Source organism: Lampetra fluviatilis, chromosome 3 (assembly GCF_964198595.1).
Source record: "Lampetra fluviatilis chromosome 3, kcLamFluv1.1, whole genome shotgun sequence".
In the NCBI taxonomy this organism is placed as follows: Eukaryota; Metazoa; Chordata; class Hyperoartia; order Petromyzontiformes; family Petromyzontidae; genus Lampetra; species Lampetra fluviatilis.
Genome location: NC_136277.1, coordinates 26,989,788 through 27,009,543, shown reverse-complemented (window position 1 = coordinate 27,009,543; position 19,756 = coordinate 26,989,788). Strand labels below are relative to the sequence as shown.

The following is a 19,756-nucleotide window of genomic DNA, read 5'->3' as shown; positions in this document are numbered from 1 at the left end:
GAAAGCTTCAAATTAAGATTGTGCTGTTTATTTTCGGGTTGTTACCGAGTGTTGTTCGGCATGATATCCGACGTTTCACCGCAAGCGTTTTGAAGCTTCTTCAGCTCCAGTGCCCTAAAGATGCTCCTGGCAAGTTGAACGACATCATGCCGCACACAACGGACGCGGTACAACCCAAAAAACACATTGGAGAGCTACGACAGCGTCGTCACAATTAGAGCAGAAATCGCGAGACGCGATCACGACTCACAGTGCCAGCAATCGTGAGCCTCCACCCACCCTCGCCCCTGCCCTTGCTCACCTTCTTCTTGGTTCTTTCGGTAAAGTCACGTAGAAGGGAAGTAATAAAATAATACAAATTAAACATGATAAAATAATTCTCACGACGTTTCGGCCACAACGCAAACAGCGTCTGAAATTTCAGACGCTGTCTCCCCGACAGACCTGGTCTTCACCTGAGGACGGCTGCTTGCGTTGTGGCCGAAACGTCGTGAGAATTATTTTATTACGTTTTATTTTTATTATTTTATTACTTCCCTTCTACGTGACTTTACCGAAAGAACCAAGAAGATGAATCCCGGCAGTCACCAAGGCTTTCAATCGAAATTTAACTTGCTCGCCTTGTCCACCTTGCTCACCTTGCCCAGCGCGGCGACGGGGGAGGCACGGCTGCAGGTGGAGGTGCCGGACTCGATCACCAGCTGGGTGGCCGAGGCCCTCGCCATTTCTCCAGCGCAGGGCCTTGGCCTGGCGCCCGCCCGTTCCCTGCGCACGTTTAAGCCCTTCTTCGTGGACTTCACGCTACCGTACGCGCTCATCCGCGGCGAGCAGGCCAAGGTGCCGCTCACCGTCCACAACTACATGCCCCTCTGCGCCGAGGTGAGCATCGATCGTCGTTAGCGCTGCGCCCGCAGCGTTCCCCCGCCCCGATGAACACGTGCATTCACCTGGAGCTGTGGCGTCGATTCCCAGTTGTGGGTCACACCGGCGGGGAGTGACATCTGAACCAGTTCTGAATGTCCCCCCCCCCCCCCCACTTTAACACCGCGAACTGACCAGTGTGGTGAAGTATGGTCAAGGAACTTACACAAATGTTACGGCGTGAGGAGGCCTTTGTCCAGAAGTGGATTGACAAAGGGCGGAGACTAAAGGTGGCAGAGGATGCCATCAACTGACACAGCCAGTATTTTAATTACCACAGTTTATACATTTAAGTCATAAAAGATTGTGTCAGTTTCAAATGTTATCATTGCCATAATGTGAAATAAATAATTTAACGTAACAACATTTTTTATTTGTAATGTTAATGACAGTCGTGAAACCTTTAGTTGCTGGCGAAATATTTCCTGCTGTTTGCAAGATTTAATTGATTTAAATTGGCTCTCACCTGATTAAAAAGACGACATCACAGAATGTGGCTTCTTCCCATTTTCCTTTCTCCACACACATGCTGACCATAAAACTGGATGAAATGTCACTGCTTTAAAATAGTTTGAACTATTTAACGTCAATAGCCTTATAGAAAACAAAACGGTGACATTTTTAACTGTACGGTTATTATGTTTGAATACATTTTCGCGAAAAGAACACAAGTAAACGTACAAAGATGCGTGCTGGGAAGTACACTGAGAGACAGAAATAGGAATGTGAGGTTTAGAAAGTAAGTTGGCTTGAGGAGGGCATCTCTAAAATGGATAACGGCCGATGGACGAGACTGGTAATGGAATGGCAGCCGTAAAATTGGACTCGCCTGGAAGGATGACCACTGTGGAGATGGAGCAATGCGATCAGTCCTGGTGCCGGACAGGTGGCGTCAGCGCGAGGAGGAGGCCTTCGTCCAAGCAGTTGATAGATCAGGGCTGATGTTTGGTGACCTCTTTTGTTGTTGGCTTGTCAATGCAGGTGCACGTCAAGGTGACCGTCCCCAAGGGTGTGAAGTTTGTGGGCCACCACGGGAAGCAGCATCTGACCCGCAAGATGTGCGTGGAGGCCGACGAAACCAAGACAACGTCGCTGGTGCTCTCCTTTGCTGAGCTGGGACAGACTAACATCACAGGTGTCTACACGTTACATACATATAGCACATTAAACAAAAGGTGTTCCAAAACATACGTGCATTCAAACTGACCTATCCGTTGTAACGATAGGTTATTCGGTGATCCTGTGGTGACAGTGGTGTACAGACACAATGAACCAAACAATTACGTGCCATGAAAAAGGGCCGCTGCCTGAAACGTTGCCTTTTATATCTATTTTTTATAGGTTGCATTTGTATTGTAACGACTGTTTGTTCGGCGCCTGCAGCGCGAGCGTTTGCGTACGGCGAGGCGAGCTGCTGCGAGGAGGGGGCGCAGACGCTCAAGGGCGCCAAGTACGTGGAGGAGGTGGCGCCTGAGCGACGAACGCCCATGGGCCTCGACTACATCATGCGCAGCGTCTTGGTGGAGGTACGCACCGCAGCACCACCACCACACTAACTAAACCAGTGTTTACACCATTGGAACCTCATTTGCCAGTAAAAAATATGATAATTGGTTTTTTACCCTTCTATCTGGCAACAAAACTGACAACTTTTTTTTACAAGGAGTCATGTTTGCATAGACCACAATACCTGCAGCCATAATGCAAACAAAAAACATAACTCTGATAATATATGCACTGTCCTTGAAGTTGATTGGTCCACACCCGAGACAGCTTTCCTTCGAGCCTAGTCTCACATGGTGTTGGACCAAATGACGCCAAAAGGCGCACAACTCAAGGACAATGCACCATCAGAGTATGAGAGCTTGGGGTAAGCATTTACACCATTGGAATCTCATGCTTACCCCGAGCTCTCATACTGCAGGTATTGTGGTCTATGCAAACATGACTCCTTGTAAAAAAAAAAGGTGTCAGTTTTGTTGCCAGATAGAAGGGTAAAAAACCAATTATTATAAACCAGTGTTCTTCATTGCAAGGCCCGCTGGCCACTGGCAGCCCCTAGTGGCCTTTAGTGCGGCCCCTGACGTGCGGCCCCCGACAATGCACAAAATGTGAAAACGCATTTTTGTGTATTGTCAAAGCCAATGGCTTTAAATGTGTATCGGCCCTCACACTGATGTCTTATCGGCGAAAGTGACCACCCTCTGAAGATTAGTGAAGAACACTGAACTAAATTATTTTAAACTATTTTTTATTTTACCAGGTAAGACCCACTCAGCTTATAGAGCTCTTTTTCAGAAGCGACCTGGCTACAAATGATCACTCAACGAAGTGGCTTATCATGTGGAAATTTATAGCAGCCAAATACTTTCTAAACGTGGAGGGAAAAAACTGGATGACCCGGAGAAAAGTCCACGTGACCACGAGGAGAACATGCAAACTCCAAATATACAGGCATTGTCATTGTCGAGATAAAACCCACGCCCTCCTGTACACCAGGCGAGGTAGTTGATATCTCGCCACAATGGAGCCTCACGTTGCACGCAAAGACCACAACACATGACGGTTATTACAGTGAAGTTATCACACTGGCTACCTGTGCGATTCAGGATCGAGTTTAAGGTTTTTATTTGGCTGAGTTGGTTTTTAAAGTCGTGCTGCACAGCTCTCCGATGCGTTTTTGGGCTGTGCCATGTGTTGTTGGGCCCGATGTCTGACGTTCATCTCCAAAAGCCGGGGGCTTCTTTGTTTTTTTTATGCTGTTCCTGAAAGAGCTCCCAGCACGTGGAGAGAAACGTTGGACATCATGCTTAACAACACGTGGTTCAACCGAGAAGCACGGGGGAATTTCTCAAATGTACATTTTGATTTTTATGGTCTTATTTGGCCTGGAACCTTTTTCGCTTTCAGAACCAGTTGTTATGTCCTTGACAAAATTATTTTTGGATTTTCTCATAAAATAAAAGTTATATTAAGTTAGTGTCTATTAAATTTGTACTACTTCCCCACCATGATAATTTGATTAAATGCAATTTCAACCATGTTAATATTATCAGTATGTCCACAACCCACCGCTACCACAGAGCCTGGTTTAAATTTATATTTGTGCTGGTTCTGTTGATTTTCTCTTCCTGAATGCAGGCTGAAGGCATGCCAAGGGAGTACACATACAGCGTATTCTTCTGTCCCAACGGTGAGCATTAATCGATCGCCTTTGAGATGTTGCATTGGAGCGTGGAGAGGGCTCGTAGTTGGAAATGTTCCGTGAAGCTTACGAAGACGTAAGCTTAGCACCTTCGTAATAGCTTCCGTGCTATAAGAACAGCATGAATGCAGAATGTATGTGTCATTATTATTGTTACGAAAAGAAATTACGTTGGATGCACAAATAAAAAAAATCGTCACCACATTTCGTCAATAACACTGCTCAAAATGGAACACACATATTAGGAAACATTTCAGGCAATGCCCCATCGACACGGCAGAGAGATGAAGATGGACCATTGCTCAAAACGTCATCTAGCGCAGTGCGATTCACGAATATATTAACATCTTTATATTTAAAACATTTAAAATAAATATTCTGTGCATTTCAAATGGCTTCATGTAACCCCTGGCCTTTTGCGAATGAAACCATGTTGTTTCGTGTGCATCAATGGGGTTTTATTTCATTTCCTGGATAGATCAATGGATACCGACTGACTTTTGCTGACAAAAACATATTTTAGAGCACTGTGGTGGTTAAATGTTCACTACCTCGCTTGGTGTACAGAAAGTTGTGGGCTCGATCCCAACACTGATGCCTGTATATTTGGAGTTTGCATGTCTCTCTCCCCATGGTAGTGTGGATTTTTCTCCGTGTCCTCCGGTTTTTCCTTCCACATTTTAAACTCAACATGCATTTAGAGTATTTGGCTGCAATAAATGTCCATGTGATAAGCCACTTCGTTGAGCTATCATTTTTAGCTAGGTCGCTTCTGAAAACAACTAAATAGCTCAGTGGGCCTTATCTGGTAAAACAAAAAAAAAATTTGTAGTTCGAAAAAATACAAAAGTAAAAATCCATCGTCAGCTAACATTTTTTTTGGCCAACGGGGCCCGCCGTCCATTCCCGGCTCCCAGAGCACATCCACATCTCGACGCCGAACAAGTACGAGTACCAGTACGTGCAGAAGCCGGCACGCATCACCCACTTCGCGCTGGCCGTGAAGGCGCACAACGACGCGCGTCTGGCGCTGGCGCCGACGCACGCCGACTCGCCCGACATGCTGGAGCTCGTCCTCGGGGGGCAGCACAACACCCGCAGCTGGATCGCCGTGGGGCGCTCCGGCCCGGCGCTCGCCTCTGCCGCGACCCCCGACCTCCTCTCCTGGGACGAATTCCGCACTTTTTGGGTCAGCTGGGCTGACGGTCTGGTGCAGGTGAGAGCGTTACGTGGCCAGGGGGCGCCCCCGGTTACGAGATGTGAACTGCCTCGCCTGGTATGCAGGAGGTCGTGGGTTCGAGCCCGACCCTGACGCCTGCTGCATGTTTGGAATTTGCGTGTTCTTTCTCTTCCCATGGTCGCGTGGATTTTTCTCCGTAGAATCATGCATTTAGATTATTTGGCTGCTTTCAATTTCCACATGATAAGCCACTTTGTTGAGCTATCATTTGTGGCCAGGATGCTTCTTAAAAAGAGCTGTATAGCTCAGTGGGCCTTACCTGGTAAAATAAAAAATTATTATATTCAGTTATAGTTTATCTCCGCATATAAATTCAAATACAGGTAGTCTCCAACTTACGATTGCACGACTTACAATATTTCGATCTTACGATGGCGATAGCGATATGACAAACTTGTCAAATATTTAACATTTCGCGCGGCAGGAAAACACAGCAGCATACGAGGTACGATACTGTACATTAGGACGCTGCCGGGATGTACTGTACGCATATAGTTTATACAGTACGGTACTGTAAATTGCTCTGTTTTGCTAAATTATCACCATTCTTTAAGACACCTGGGTAGGCTAGGCCATTTTCGACTTACGATATTTTCGACTTACGATGGGGTCGTCGTAACGCATCTCCATTGTAAGTCACTGACTACCTGTATACATTTAGCCCCTTGTCGCTATTGGCTTTCCAGACCACTCTGCATTGTTAAAGCAAGAAAATCTGGCCGAAGCAAACAAACTGAAACTCTGGGGTGGTTTTGTTTTCCGTTCCATGGGTTGGCGTGATTCAAAAGTCACGCGCAGAATATTTTCTGCAATAGCACGGGTGTAGCAGGACGGGGAATAGGCGTATGAACTCATAAAGGCTGTGCAACATTGTGTGTACAATAGCTCTCGGCCTTATCCAGAACACCAGCTCAAAAAAGACATGGCAGCAGTGAAACTTGGATGCAACTGTACACAGGTTTAGTCCTCATCAGAACTCCTCAGCACATTGCAGTCATCAATAGTCCCTGCTGCCACGTGTCTCTGGGAGCTCCATATATGGAGCAGACTTGGCTTTACACGATGGTGCTTGCCTAAAGGCAACGATCATTTGCATGTGCGAATGATGAGAAAACCCATCACAACATAAAATGTATGCAGGATGGAGGAATTGAGATTTTAAGGATACAAAATTTAAGGATGGAAAAAACATTCAGGGTTAGAGCCAAAGTCTTTGATGTTCCTAAAAATAAACTTAAAGTCATTCAAACTAATAAAAAATTGTATTCTCACTGTATAATCCTGATATATCAAAAAAGAAATCAACATTCTCTTTACTGGCTATTACCTGAAATTTAACATTCTATATTATACATATTCACTTTTAGGACCATAATTTTATTGACGAACGTGGTGAAGTTATAGTACTCATTGTTTGTGCACCACTGCCAACGCAGCATCACAATGTAACATCGTTCCCGGTGCTCCCGCTCTCTTCCGCCGACCTCTCCTCGCTGCCTTGCCGTCACGTCGTCACGCAGGTTGGCCGTGGGCAGCTGCCATCACCCGAGACGGTGATGGTGCGCTGGCAGGCTCCCCGTCCGCTGCGGGTGAACTATGTGGGTCTCTCGACGGGCTGGGGCTCCCTGGGCGAGTTCAAAATCTGGCGCAAGGAGGAGTCGGACGGGAACCACAACGAGGCGTTCACACTCGCCGTGCCGCACTCCGTCGTGCCGGGCTCCGAGAGAGCCACCGCCTCGATGATTGGTAAACACAGCAACAACGAACACCAGACTCGGCCTTCTTTGGCTGTCGTCTTACGGCAGGGGTGCCGCGTTGGCGAGATGTTAACTACCTCGCCCGGTATGCAGGAGGTCGTGGGTTCGATCCCGACCCTGACGACACCTGTATATTTGCATCCTCCGGTTTTTCTTTCCGCGTAATCCGATTATCACTGTGCGAAAGATGTTCTACATAAAAGCATCAGCTATGGGAAGATGAAGTTGGCTGTTCTTGCTTCTGAACACACCACCTTCTTGTGTACCACACAGGCCTTAATCGGTGATCGCTAAAAGCACTTTACTCTCACTGCCTCCTTCCTACGCATGCACGCACACACGTACGCACGCTCGCTCGCTCGCTTGCTGGCATCAGCGTACGCCGTGCGCGTGTGTCACGCGTCAAACCAGGTGACGTGATGGGCCCCACGCTCAACAACCTGGACAACCTCCTCAAGTTGCCCTTTGGCTGCGGAGAGCAGAACATGATTCACTTTGCTCCGAACGTCTTCGTCCTCAAGTACCTGCAGCGGACCAAGCAACTCGTCGCCGACGTTCGGACGGAGGTCACCGACTACCTGCTCCAGGGTTGGCCACTCTTTGCACGTTTCCAACAGCGAGCCCTCTCTCGCGTTCCAATGCGACATGAGCTTTAACGGCGGTCTGTTCAATGCCCACCAGTTGGGGCGGAAGAATGCGCCCCGTACGTGTGCTCCCTTGGCGTGCCTACAGCCTGCATTCAGGAGGAGGAAAAAAAGCAACGGATCTGGCAAAAAAATATATAAATTTAAAGCAGCCTCTGTGGTCGCAGTGGGTTGTGGACATATGAATAATTTTAACATGGTGGGAATTAAACGAAATCTAATTATTATGGTGGGCACTGCGGGGGTGGGAATTCTAAGGGATGGGATGTGCCTCAACGTTTCGGGTTAATCCTAAACATGCCGGTAATCAAGCCTAGAAAGGGAAATGTCGATCATGAGAAAGCTGTTTTGGAATTGGTCCGAAATTGTTACAAAACTAACAAACGTCTGCTGCGAAGGTTCGTGGTTCGACCCCCCCCCCCCCCCACGTGGCTGCCATGGTCAATCCATCGGGTGCCATGTGTGTTGGTGGCATGGCCCACATTTGTCAAATTTGAATGACTGCGAATTACTCAATCAGGAAGACAACTGGGTAATTTAGTTGGGCCCTGTTGAAAAAGAGTATTGGAAACTCACTGAGGCTTTTTGTGGGGATAAATACATGTGAACCAAAACAAAACTTACATGACATCACCTCCGCGCGTTTTCCCACCGCAAGTGATGTTACGTAGCATCGGGTGACATTAATGTTGCTTGCGCTAAGGCACTCGTTAAATTATGAAATGATGTACATGATCTAAACTTCAGAAAAAAAGATCTGAAATTGTCCTTAAAAATCCAGAATGACAATCTTTAAATCCAAAAACTCATCCACACTGCAAACGCTTTGGCCCGTGAGTATTCAGAACGGCTCTCTTGGAGTCAAACATGAAGACAGAGCCAGGCAGATTTGCGTTTGTATGGTTGCAGCTTAGCTTTTTGGCTCGTACACTTGGCCCAAATCCTTCACGCACAACAGTCGAGTCAGCCGTTTGCTGAGGCAACGATTAGATACCGCGTACATAAACGTTATGTTTTATCTGCATCGCCATTAATGGCAACAACGCAAGTGTGTTGAAGCAGTTAGCGTCAATGCAAAGTTATACGACACCGTTGGGGGACAAAGTTTATGTGATTTTGCTGGCGCGGTGCATCGCAGGCTATCAGCGCCAGCTGACATACAAGCGGCAAGATGGTTCTTACAGCGCCTTCGGAGAGCGCGATTCATCGGGGAGCATGTGGTGAGTCATGGTTGCTTTTTTCTGCCCACGTGCCCGCCCTGCTCCCCACTTTCTCTCTCCAAAACCCCGTGGGTGCTTAACCCCATCGCCTCTGGCATCGCGACCATTTCCCCCGACATCAGCCAGAACCCAGCTCTGCTGCCGCTACGCCTTCGAGCCAAAGAAGCGGAGGAGCCAGCGCACGAGGACTATTTTTACGGGGTCAAAATGCGCGGCTCATTTAACTGCAATAGCTGCACACGTTTTCAACACCGCTGGAAGAAAAAAAACGCAAAGGCTTCAACTTAACGCATCCAGAATTATGTTTTTTCTTTCTCAAATGTTTTTCATTTTCAGGCATTTATGCATAAATGGTTCAATCTGCCACATGCCAAAGGAGGTGACTATTTTTTTTCAACGACCGTGGCTTGTCAATGTTTGGAGAAAGTTGAACCCACAGGGTGAGCAGATGTTTAAGGCTGAATTTTTATTAAAGTTACAAAACCAATTGATACAACTTCTACGACACGATTTCTTTACGTTTTAAAGGCAAGCATGTTTATAGGCGTATTACAACTAGATGAGGCAACATCTTACAACGCTGCCACGATTTCTTTTTTTAAATAATATATAACAACGGATACAACCAATATTTTCTTGATTCAGCGGTGGATGGCATCCAAATCTCTTTTAAAGCCTTTTAATTTGCTGCTATAGCAAACACTGTGGGGATATATCGATTTTATTTTCTACGTAACTTTACCGAAATAACCAAAGAGTAATTCCTGCAGTCACGAAAGCTTCGAATCTAGTTTGATATATCTGCGTTTAGCGATTTACATATTTTTACTACTGCTGCGTGGGTATTTGTCATTGTGCTGTACATCCCTCCGACGTGTTTTCAGGCTGTGCCACGGTGTCCGGCATGATGTCTGACGTTTCGCTGCAGCTGATGGAGGGCCTTTTCAGAAACTGAACTGAGCAGCGTAGATTCTACCTCGATCAGATATGTGAAAACCAGCTTAACAACAACTGCAACAATTATAAAGCCATAAAAATTATTTAAAAAGTGCAATATTTTCAAAGTGGCTGCAAAATAAAATGTCCTCTCCCCTGAAATGTTCTGCCGATGTTAGTGTTCGTGTTCTACAAAAATCGCGCTGTTTCAGGCTCTGCTGCTGCTGCTTCCTGCTGCTGCTGCTGCTGCTGCTTCTGCTGCTTCTGCTGCTGCTGCTTCTTCTGCTGCTTCTGCTGCTGCTTCTTCTGCTGCTTCTGCTACTTCTGCTGCTTCTGCTACTTCTGCTGCTTTTGCTGCTGCTACTTCTGCTGCTTCTGCTGCTGCTGCTTCTGCTGCTGCTGCTTCTGCTGCTGCTGCTTCTGCTGCTGCTTCTGCTGCTGCTGCTGCTTCTGCTGCTGCTGCTTCTGCTGTTGCTGCTGCTGCTTCTGCTGCTGCTGCTTCTGCTGCTGCCTCTGCTGTGCGTACTCTGGAGTTGGTTGAGCTGCGCCCCATCCCGAGCGCTGTATAATTGGAATCAGCAGGGGCAGGATTAAGATGCCGGGGTCTTCAGGGCCATTGTGGCACAGCTGAGCTCATCGGACGCATTGTGTAAACGTTTCCGCCGATTAAGTCCCGGGGCTCTTCCGTGGAGGTTTCTCCACTCTACAGGGCACGCAGCCATCATTACCACAGCCGCACTCTTAATTGTGAATTCACGATGCCGGGATTGCATATTCGTCCTTCCGTAGCCGGCTAATAGCAAGCGTACATGGGCGCCAGTAATTTTATCATCCGTTCATGAAGAATTGCGATGATGATGATGATGTCGTGTGGATTCTAGATTTGAAGCTTTCGTGACTGCAAGGATTCATACTCTTCGGTTTTTCGGTAAAGTCACGTAGGTAAAAAATAAATAATAATCAATAATAGAAAATCTAGCTGTGACGGTCCCACCTGATGACGGAGACTTGTGTTGCCTCCGAAACGTCGTGATTTATTATTTTATTTCCATTATTATTTCTATTATTATTATTTATTAATTACCTACGTGACTTTACCGAAAAACCTAAGAGTATGTCGTGTGGAGTTAGGGTTCTTGTCCTGACCAAGAGGTCGATGAACGACGTTGGGTCTCCGCAGTGGTGGCATTGGTTTGCATGCAAAGTGGTCGTTGAGACAGTGAGGATTGCATGCTTCTTAAAAGGAAGGAACTACGTGAAGGTTGCTACCATCCATTACCCAGAATTATGATGAGACATCAGAAAGAGCTATGCACACATTCGTGCTCGGTACTATGAAGATTCGATCGTACGAGTCTCACCCCTCTAAGCTTCCACACGTCCGCTATGGCATCGGTGACATGAAAATCCCGGCGTTTGCCATCATCTTGAGTGCTATCATCTTGAATGTTTTCGCAATGTGGTCTTGTAACTCACGCAAGAATATGTTGCCAACGTTTCAACCACGCAGTTAAATTTGCCGTCTAAATCTTTCATGATGGATGATACATTCATGGGCACCCCGTTTAGGCGAGTGTGAGCGTATCTTTGGTTACGAAATAAACAACAAGGATACTTTTAGCATTAGTCGCCTGTTGGGAAATCAAATGGATATTTTCCCTGCAGCAATGATAATAATCATTATAATTATCATCATATTTCCTGGGTTGTTATAGATCCAGTAACAGCTGTGGGTAAAAATGTATCTGTTACCTTGTAAACATTCGAGATTTATTTTAAATCACCAATTTAAAACAAATAATTATCCCTGCTGCAGAGTTTTCCATGGAGGTTGTGCGGCAACAGTGCTGTGCCGTGCTTCGCGGCTGCTGTAGCGCGCCGCTTTGGACCGGAACGACGTCCGACGTTTCGCTCCGTGTGCTGGGAGCTGCTTCGCATAACTCGTATTTTGGTTCCTCGAAATGGAACATCGTGCCCGAACCAAAATCGCACAACCCGAAATGATAATCTCCTCTCGAGCATTATCGTCGCAGGATATTAGGCGGCGAGTGTGGCACTCGTGCCTCGGCTTTAACTGTGAACCTCACAAAGAGTTGTCTTCTTCTACTTCTTCCCCCGACCTTCTATTACAAAGTTGATTTTGGTTTTCCGATCAACAGGTTGACGGCATTCGTGCTGAAGTCGTTTGCCCAGTCGCGAGCCTTCATTTACATCGACCCCAAGGAGCTTGCAGCAGCCAAGGCCTGGATCATCAACCATCAGAAAGAGGATGGCTCTTTTCCAGCCGTGGGCCGCATCCTCAACAAAGATATCCAGGTTTTGTTTGGGGGGGGGAGGATTTTAGTTTGCTAACCTGGTAGTGTAACGGGATGTTTCATGATGGTGGGTAGAGAGATATGAGGTTGTCATCGTGATTTGTGAACTTGTAACCATTATTCGTGATAATGTCTTTTGGGCTAAATCCCGTGAATGTGTCGTAAACTCACCTCCATCCGACACAGCCAAATAGTAAGGTTTGTCACGTGAACAAGATGTGCCAATTGGTTAATACTTCAACACACCGGTGTATTAGAGAGCAAACCCACAACATTTACAATTTGAGTATGACCAGCATCATCACGCGATTGCCAGAATTGCAAAAAACAATTCATCAAAATTGTGATGGCATATGAACGGTGATACTTATCCATTCCAGTATTAAGCACATGTGTTAGTAGCTAATACACACACACAGAGAGTTGAGCGATCACGTATTACGTTTTTTGTTTGCCTGCAAAAAGGAAGACCTTGCTCATCCCTTTTGTCTGTCGTCCGTGCAGGGCGGCATCCACGGGAAGATCTCCCTGACGGCGTACGTGGTCGCAGCTCTCATTGAGACCGGCACCGACAACGAGGCGAGCGCTCACGCCATCATCCCTCCACGAGCGATAGACCGAGTGCCGCTTCGCGATACGTCAACAAGGATTCTCATTTTAAAGACAGGCTGCTCCCCCCCCCCCCCCCCCACTGCGCCCCCACCATAATAATGTGTAATTTCCAAAACTGGCTCACGACTCCCAGCAGAGATGAGCCCTGCACTGCGATCCGCATGGGCATATAAACAATAAAACTTGACTTTTAGAAATACTGCACCTGTAATATATTCGCGAGGTTGATTTTTTGTTCTTGTTTTACTTTGAGCGGGACATCCGTATCAAACAACCATCGCCTCAGTACACTGTTAAGTCTTTCAAATCTACATTGAAAACGAATTTCTTTAGAACTGCTTTTTGTCTCTGTACAGCCCCTTAGGTGTGCTGCACAGATACTGTTAAGTCGAGTGTGGACGGGGTGAGAGTGTCTGGAGGTATATGAATGCTGGGTCTTGTTTGCCGAAAAGCACAAGCCTGCTTTGCTCGCTGTCCAAGAGATTGCGGCCGGGTGTAAGGTGCAGCCGGGTGTAGGTGCAAACTCCCACTCCACATCAAACTCTCACCCTCGCTTTCCACCTTTCGCTCGGCCCTCGGCTCCTCTCTCTGCTCTATCGCTTTTTCTCTTCCACTGCCTCCACTTCTACCGGTTGCTTCCCCCGCCTCTAACCTACTCCCAGCCCCCCAGTCCTCTTCCTCCTCCGACTCTAATTCCTGACCCGGCTCCCACGTCTCGCTCTCTTATGTGCATTCAACCACATCTCTCCCCCAGCCCTACGCTGTGCTCCTCCATCAGCTCAACTATCCGGCCACCAGAACTCTGCCCCTACCACCCGTCACCTACCTTCACCCATGCCCATTTTACCACTTCACGCACGTGCCCCATGCCCCACTGCCTCTCATCCACGTTGCACCCATCAGACACCCTCACTCACCATCACGTTCCACCTTATTCTGCCTTTCCTACCCCAGCAACATCAGTTCCATTCCCAGCCCCTGTCCCTACATCCATTCCGTCACCTCCCTCGCTGACCGCCGTCGGCTTGAATTTTAAAGCGCCCTGGAAAGGTCGCCATGTGAATCCGAAATAAAATAGAATAGGTGCATATTTTTGCGTTTAGTTTTGTTGTCCTTCCGATTCACACGATTTGACACGCACGGTGGTGCGATATAACTTCAATGTACGTGCACGCCCCGACCACGCTGCTTGCAGGGCGAGAAGACGGCGGTGGCGAGGGCTAAGGTGTTCCTCGAAAGCAACATGTACTCGGCTGAAGACCCGTACACCACGGCCCTCTCAGCCTACGCCCTGACGTTGCTACACAGCTCCTACGCCCCCGTGGCCCTCCGTCGTCTCAACAACGTGGCCATCACGCAAGGTGACTTCCTCCTCGGTCCCTGACTCCCTCCTTCCGCCGTAGTCACGTCAGCTCACCTCTTTACGAGCAAGCGGGCACGTGTGACGACGCGTTGGCCAGCCGATTTTAAAGTCCAAGCTCACGATCGCGCAAATCTGCATCGAACGTGCGTAAGGATCGATGAGTGTCAATTCGCATGTAATGCGTTACATCGTGAGGCCGTGAGAGATGTCTGACGTTGATATGTTTGCGATGGGTTTGTGTAAACCCTGATAACGCTGAATGTGCTACTGTCTCCACATTGTTGAAAGAATAAAGAGGTGATTCTTTAACCTAATCGTAAACTGTCCGTATTGGGCATCTGTGAAAAAAGAGCTTTTAAAGCTCATCGAATTCCTCCAGTCTAAATCAAGATTCTGATTATGATTTAATTTTGAAGGAGGTGAATTGTTACATGCATGATAGCGATGAGAATAAACATGAGCAATCATTACTTTTTCAAGTAATGAACAATAAGCGGTGATGCATTTATTCAAACGATTGAAAAACAAACTTTTTTCTCTCTTTTTCTCTTTTCCGGCAGATGGGTTGAAACACTGGAGTCTATCAGGCACAACCGTCACAAACGACGACACGTTCATGGGATTTAGCGACGGGCTCTCGCAATCCGGTACGATCGTTCGCCGTGCCACCGTTCGCATTAGTTTCACACAGAGCCTTGGCCGTCGTACGACGCTGCGCGGTGGTCACGTTGCATGTCCTGTGTGTGTGTGTGCGCGTGCCGTGCGGTCCCTTCCCACGCCGCGCCCGCTTAGTGGTGTCCGCCGAGGTGGAGATGACTGCGTACGCCCTGCTGACGTACACGGCACTCGGAGACGTGGCCACAGCCCTTCCCATCGTGAAGTGGCTCTCTCAGCAGAGGAATGCCCAGGGTGGGTTCTCGTCAACGCAGGTGAGTGGTGGAGGGGAGGCTACGGTCATACGTTAGACCGGTGGTTCTCGACTTTTTCTTGGTATGGAGGCCCCTCGCCGCCCCAATCAAGAACATTCATTTAAATTTTATTAATTTTAATTTTTTTACCTACGTGACTTTACCGGAAAAAACCTAAGAATATGAATCCTTGCAGTCACGAAAGCTTCAAATCTAGAATTAAGAACATTGCTCCCTCCTCCCCAGCCCAGCTCCCCCAAAACACGACTTTGGTTACTTAGGCCACAATACAGAGAGGTCACATGACCATGCCTCTGGTCAATGTGGTGTTAGTAAGGCATGCTGTGTTTTAGAGCGTGTTGTTGCCCCCAAAACGGCACCTCCGATTAGCACGGTTGGCTACGTACGGTGCAAAAGAAGTTCAACATACATTCGTACATTTATGCCACAGCCTGTGCCCCCCCCCCGCCACGGAAAGGCTTGGCACAGATCTGATGCATTAGACAATTATTTTGCAATTAAGATTTGAAAAGGTAGGTGGAATTGTGGCACCGTCTTGAACTTACAACCGGGGAAAGTCTCAAGTTAATATTCTGGTTGTGGTCAACTCAGCCAATCAGCCATTAGGGTGAATAAAATGCGTGGCACTTTGTGGACAGTCAAAAGTAATTGTTCTGTGGAGAGACTGACCGCTGCCATTGGAATGTGGATTTTCCACCCACCGCTTAAAGTCAACAGTCGAGGTGGGCCATCACCCACGTTTATTTGACTATGAATAAGATTATTTGTTTAGTAACCCTGTTATAAAATATAAACAGGCAAAATACATACACTTCCTGAAGTGTTTCTTTGCCTGGAGTGGTTGTACCATAAATAGTAGGAGCCGGATATAAGCACACCTTATGTAAGCATAGCAACTATATAAGCAACACATCACACTGGTGCATGATATAAAGCTGAAATACACTCGCCTACCGAGAACGCCATCAACTTGGCTGAAAAGCGTGGCCCCAAATATTCTGTGAAAAAGAGCCTCGTAGCTCATCGGATTTCTCTGACTCACTTCCATTCGGCTTAACGTAGCCATGCGCAAGACGAGACACTTCAGAAGTAAGCATTTATTAGTCGGTGCGAGTCGATTTCCTTCGGTTTTCCTTAAGGTGATGAAATGTTTTGCAGGACACGTGCGTGGCTCTCCAGTCGCTCTCCGAGTACGCCATCTTGTCTTACATCGGTGGTGTCAACCTCACCATCTCGCTGGCCTCCACAAACCTGGACTTCCAGGAATCGTTTGAGCTCAACAAAGACAACAAGAAGATATTGCAGACTGCAACGGTCAGCTGTGCCCAAAGTCCCAGTCCTCGATTGCACGTTCACAATAGTTTTTGTTTTCATAGTTGGTTTCTGAAACCTCCTTCTCCTCATTGAAACTTTCCACACGGTCGTCAATAAAGAGGAAAGATTAGACGCATTTTTATTACTACACGCTTTTATTTAACTCACTCTGTCTGTTGTTGTCGTCGTCTTTGTCGTATCCTCAAATCTTGTAACTCAATTTTAACCCACTTCCCAATGTGGTATCGACTGCAAACTTGGTATACTTATGTCATACTGATGACAATACCATATTCTATTTTAAAAAAAGTAGTTTTAAACATTCATTTTTATATGTTATGTTTTGGCTTGGGTCTAATTGTCCACGCTCAACTCACGTTGGCTGTAAATCACCACGTCCCCTTACGTTATGGCAAGCCTCGGGGCCACTTCCTGGAGTCGTGGAGTTCTGCCATTACTCGTACGGTACATTTCATTAAAGCGTGTTTATAAAAAAAGTATTTTAAAATATTACTTACTACGTGAGCTTTCCTCTTTGTCCATGGTGCACCATTACTAACGCAGTGTCACCAAATGTTTGTTCCAAACCACGTCGCCGATTTGCCACGTTGCTTTCAGATCCCAAGCATCCCAACTGGGTTGTTTGTCAGCGCAAAGGGGGAAGGCTGCTGCCTCATGCAGGTACAAACCGCACAGTCGTGAATGATGAACATACAGATTACTCCACAATATCTCTTAGAAAACTTGCACAAAACCGCTCATTCAAACGGCACTGTTGATGGTGTGAGCCCTGTGTCACCAATGACCGCGCAGCACAACAAAAACCTGTCGTATTAAATGTCTGTTCTTCGCTTACTTTGGCTACATTCCAGCTCTGATCATTTAAATGTCGGTTTGACCTTCTTGCGACACACATTACTCTCATATGATGAGTGGGTGTTAAATCGCTGCCATCTGCTGTGTGCACCGCAGAGATCACTGGAACGGATCTCAGAGGTAGCTCTGTGATCTCCACTTCCATCAGCTGTTTTCTAACACGAAGGGTTGCACTTCTCTGCAAAGTTATGAATGGATACTTCGTCTCAAGCCGTTATGCTGATAGCACAATCGGTATAAAATGGGTAAAAAAATGTACAACAAAAAACCAGACAGCACTGATAGATGCCACCGCGCTGAAAGACGCTACGCTGAAACGTTCCGCAGATCGACGTGTCGTACAACGTGCCCGATCCGGCCGCAAAGCCGGCCTTCCAGCTCACGGTGGAGCTCACAGAGCCACGTGGCACCCGAGCGCCCAGCTCCCTCGACCAGATCCAGGACAACCGCTCAGAGCGGCCACACGCGCGCCGCCACCCGCCACCGCTGCCACCGCCCCACCCTGGCAGCGCCAGCGGTAGCAGCGATAACGACGATGATGACCCGGCGGCGCATCACGACAGCAAGGAGTACAAGGTCACACTGGAGGTGTGCGCCAGGTCAGTGCGTCGTCGTCGTCGTTATAATTGTCTTTTAATAATCTGGGAAAGTGTCAATGGTCGGCTCAAGACTGTTTGGTAGGGTCAAGCTTTGGGGTTCGCCGATGTGTTTTCGGGTTTGTACCGTGCGTCGTTTGGGATGATGTTTAGATGTCTTTTGCCCCACGTTCTGAGCACTTCGGGAATAATTCGATTTTATCCGGACACGGTGGACACGTCGGAGAGCCATGCGGCACAACTGGCAACCGCTTTCTCAATGAGTACTGCTGTACCTCGGGAAAAAATCGCAGCACAGTGTCCGGATAAAAATATGTGCATATAAGGTGGTAAAGCTCAAACGTGCGTGTGACGAGGAGAAAATGATCTCTGTGCGCTCATCGAGTTTGGTCAGCTTGGTGTCTGCTGCACATGACAAAATCAGCATGAGTCACAAACCCCGCCTGTAAGAGTGCTGGATTCCAGGCGTGCATCACCACGCCCAGCCATGACTACTCACGGTTGCACAGGAAATAATTGTTGGTGTAATTGTTGGTGTACTGAATTAATGGAATCGTACCATTGCTTAACTTTAAAGTACGACTGCAGGAAAATACGTATTTCCGCTCATAACCGTTTTGCAAGCTTTTACAGAGATAAAAAATATAAGCATGCAAGAGTAGGCCAAAACACCTAAAGCTCCCTCGAACGAAGGCACCTTCTTCTGCAGCAGAGTGAGGAAGAATCTGCAAAGGCTGCACCTTTACCTGCATAATGTGGGTTCATTTGCGGGTTCAATCCTGCAGCATAGTTGTGTACATTGCTGTACATGTTGTGTCTTCACGTGTGCCTGTAGATGGCTTCAAACCGGCTCGTCCAACATGGCAGTGTTGGAGGTGCCTCTGCTCTCTGGCTTCCGTGCCGATGTGGAAAGTTTAGAACAGGTAAGCTTGGCCTAGGCAATCATGGACTTTTCAATTGGGATTTTAAACTCATTTCTTTAGAACTGCTTTCTTTTGTGCTTGGCTTGCTGACCTTCCCCTCGTACCTCAATTGGTGCGGTTGGCTATGTATGGCACGGAAGAAGTTCAATATACACTCATTGGCCAGTAGTGGTCCAGGTTATTCTTCTGAGGCTAAGTTTCATTCCACTTGAAATAACGGCCGGTAAAATACTTTGAAAACAAATTAGTTGAAAAGTTGCACACACCAAACAAAGTTTGCTTTGAAGTTGCCCTTTTACATTCCAATTGTATAATAAATAGCACACTACTTTAGCAACAAGGGTGACTTGCAAGAATGCGTTAATAGTATATGATTGCACAGACATGAATGCAAATTTGGTTCGTGTAGAAGTTTAAAGAATCTTGTGATTCTCAGGCCTGAAATAAATAATTTACACCACAATCTTCTCAATTACTCACAAAAGAAAGTAACCTAAAAAGCTGAATTGTGTTTATTTGATTTACGGCAATTCCTCGAGCAAACAATCATCCTGGGACATTTTGAGCTCAAGAAAAATCGCCTGAAAAGTTTCTTAAGTAGGTCACTCAAATATATTTTCTGATACCTCGTTCAATACTCGCTGATGCATCCCATAAGACTTGAAAACATACTCGCCAGCATCATTGTATTTGTTTCTAATATAATAGCTGATCTGGGGAAAGCAACCTGCCTTGGTGACACAGCAAGGCAGGAGAAAAAATGAAAAGTCGAATATGTTATCTGGCATATGGGTCTGAGTCTGTTCACTCAGCTTTAACCTTTAATAATAAGCCAGAGAGAGGACATCCGTGAAAAATGTTGCCGCTCTTATTCCAACCTTATCGTCGGTGCTTGTTAAAATAAA

General features: G+C 46.9%; 1 protein-coding gene across 1 annotated transcript in view; it reads left to right on the top strand.

The window, feature by feature from the left end:
• Nucleotides 1-19,756, top strand: part of CPAMD8 (C3 and PZP like alpha-2-macroglobulin domain containing 8) — a 49,978-nt gene that overhangs the window by 15,934 nt on the left and 14,288 nt on the right. Inside the window, exons 20-36 of the mRNA XM_078885958.1 lie at nt 648-879; nt 1,903-2,056; nt 2,305-2,447; nt 4,063-4,114; nt 5,044-5,342; nt 6,887-7,112; nt 7,535-7,711; nt 8,906-8,987; nt 12,083-12,239; nt 12,743-12,817; nt 14,046-14,211; nt 14,774-14,860; nt 15,006-15,142; nt 16,301-16,456; nt 17,075-17,137; nt 17,660-17,931; nt 18,764-18,851. Coding sequence (XP_078742084.1) covers nt 648-879; nt 1,903-2,056; nt 2,305-2,447; nt 4,063-4,114; nt 5,044-5,342; nt 6,887-7,112; nt 7,535-7,711; nt 8,906-8,987; nt 12,083-12,239; nt 12,743-12,817; nt 14,046-14,211; nt 14,774-14,860; nt 15,006-15,142; nt 16,301-16,456; nt 17,075-17,137; nt 17,660-17,931; nt 18,764-18,851 — 2,566 coding nt within the window. The remainder of the gene's footprint in view (nt 1-647; nt 880-1,902; nt 2,057-2,304; nt 2,448-4,062; nt 4,115-5,043; nt 5,343-6,886; nt 7,113-7,534; nt 7,712-8,905; nt 8,988-12,082; nt 12,240-12,742; nt 12,818-14,045; nt 14,212-14,773; nt 14,861-15,005; nt 15,143-16,300; nt 16,457-17,074; nt 17,138-17,659; nt 17,932-18,763; nt 18,852-19,756) is intronic.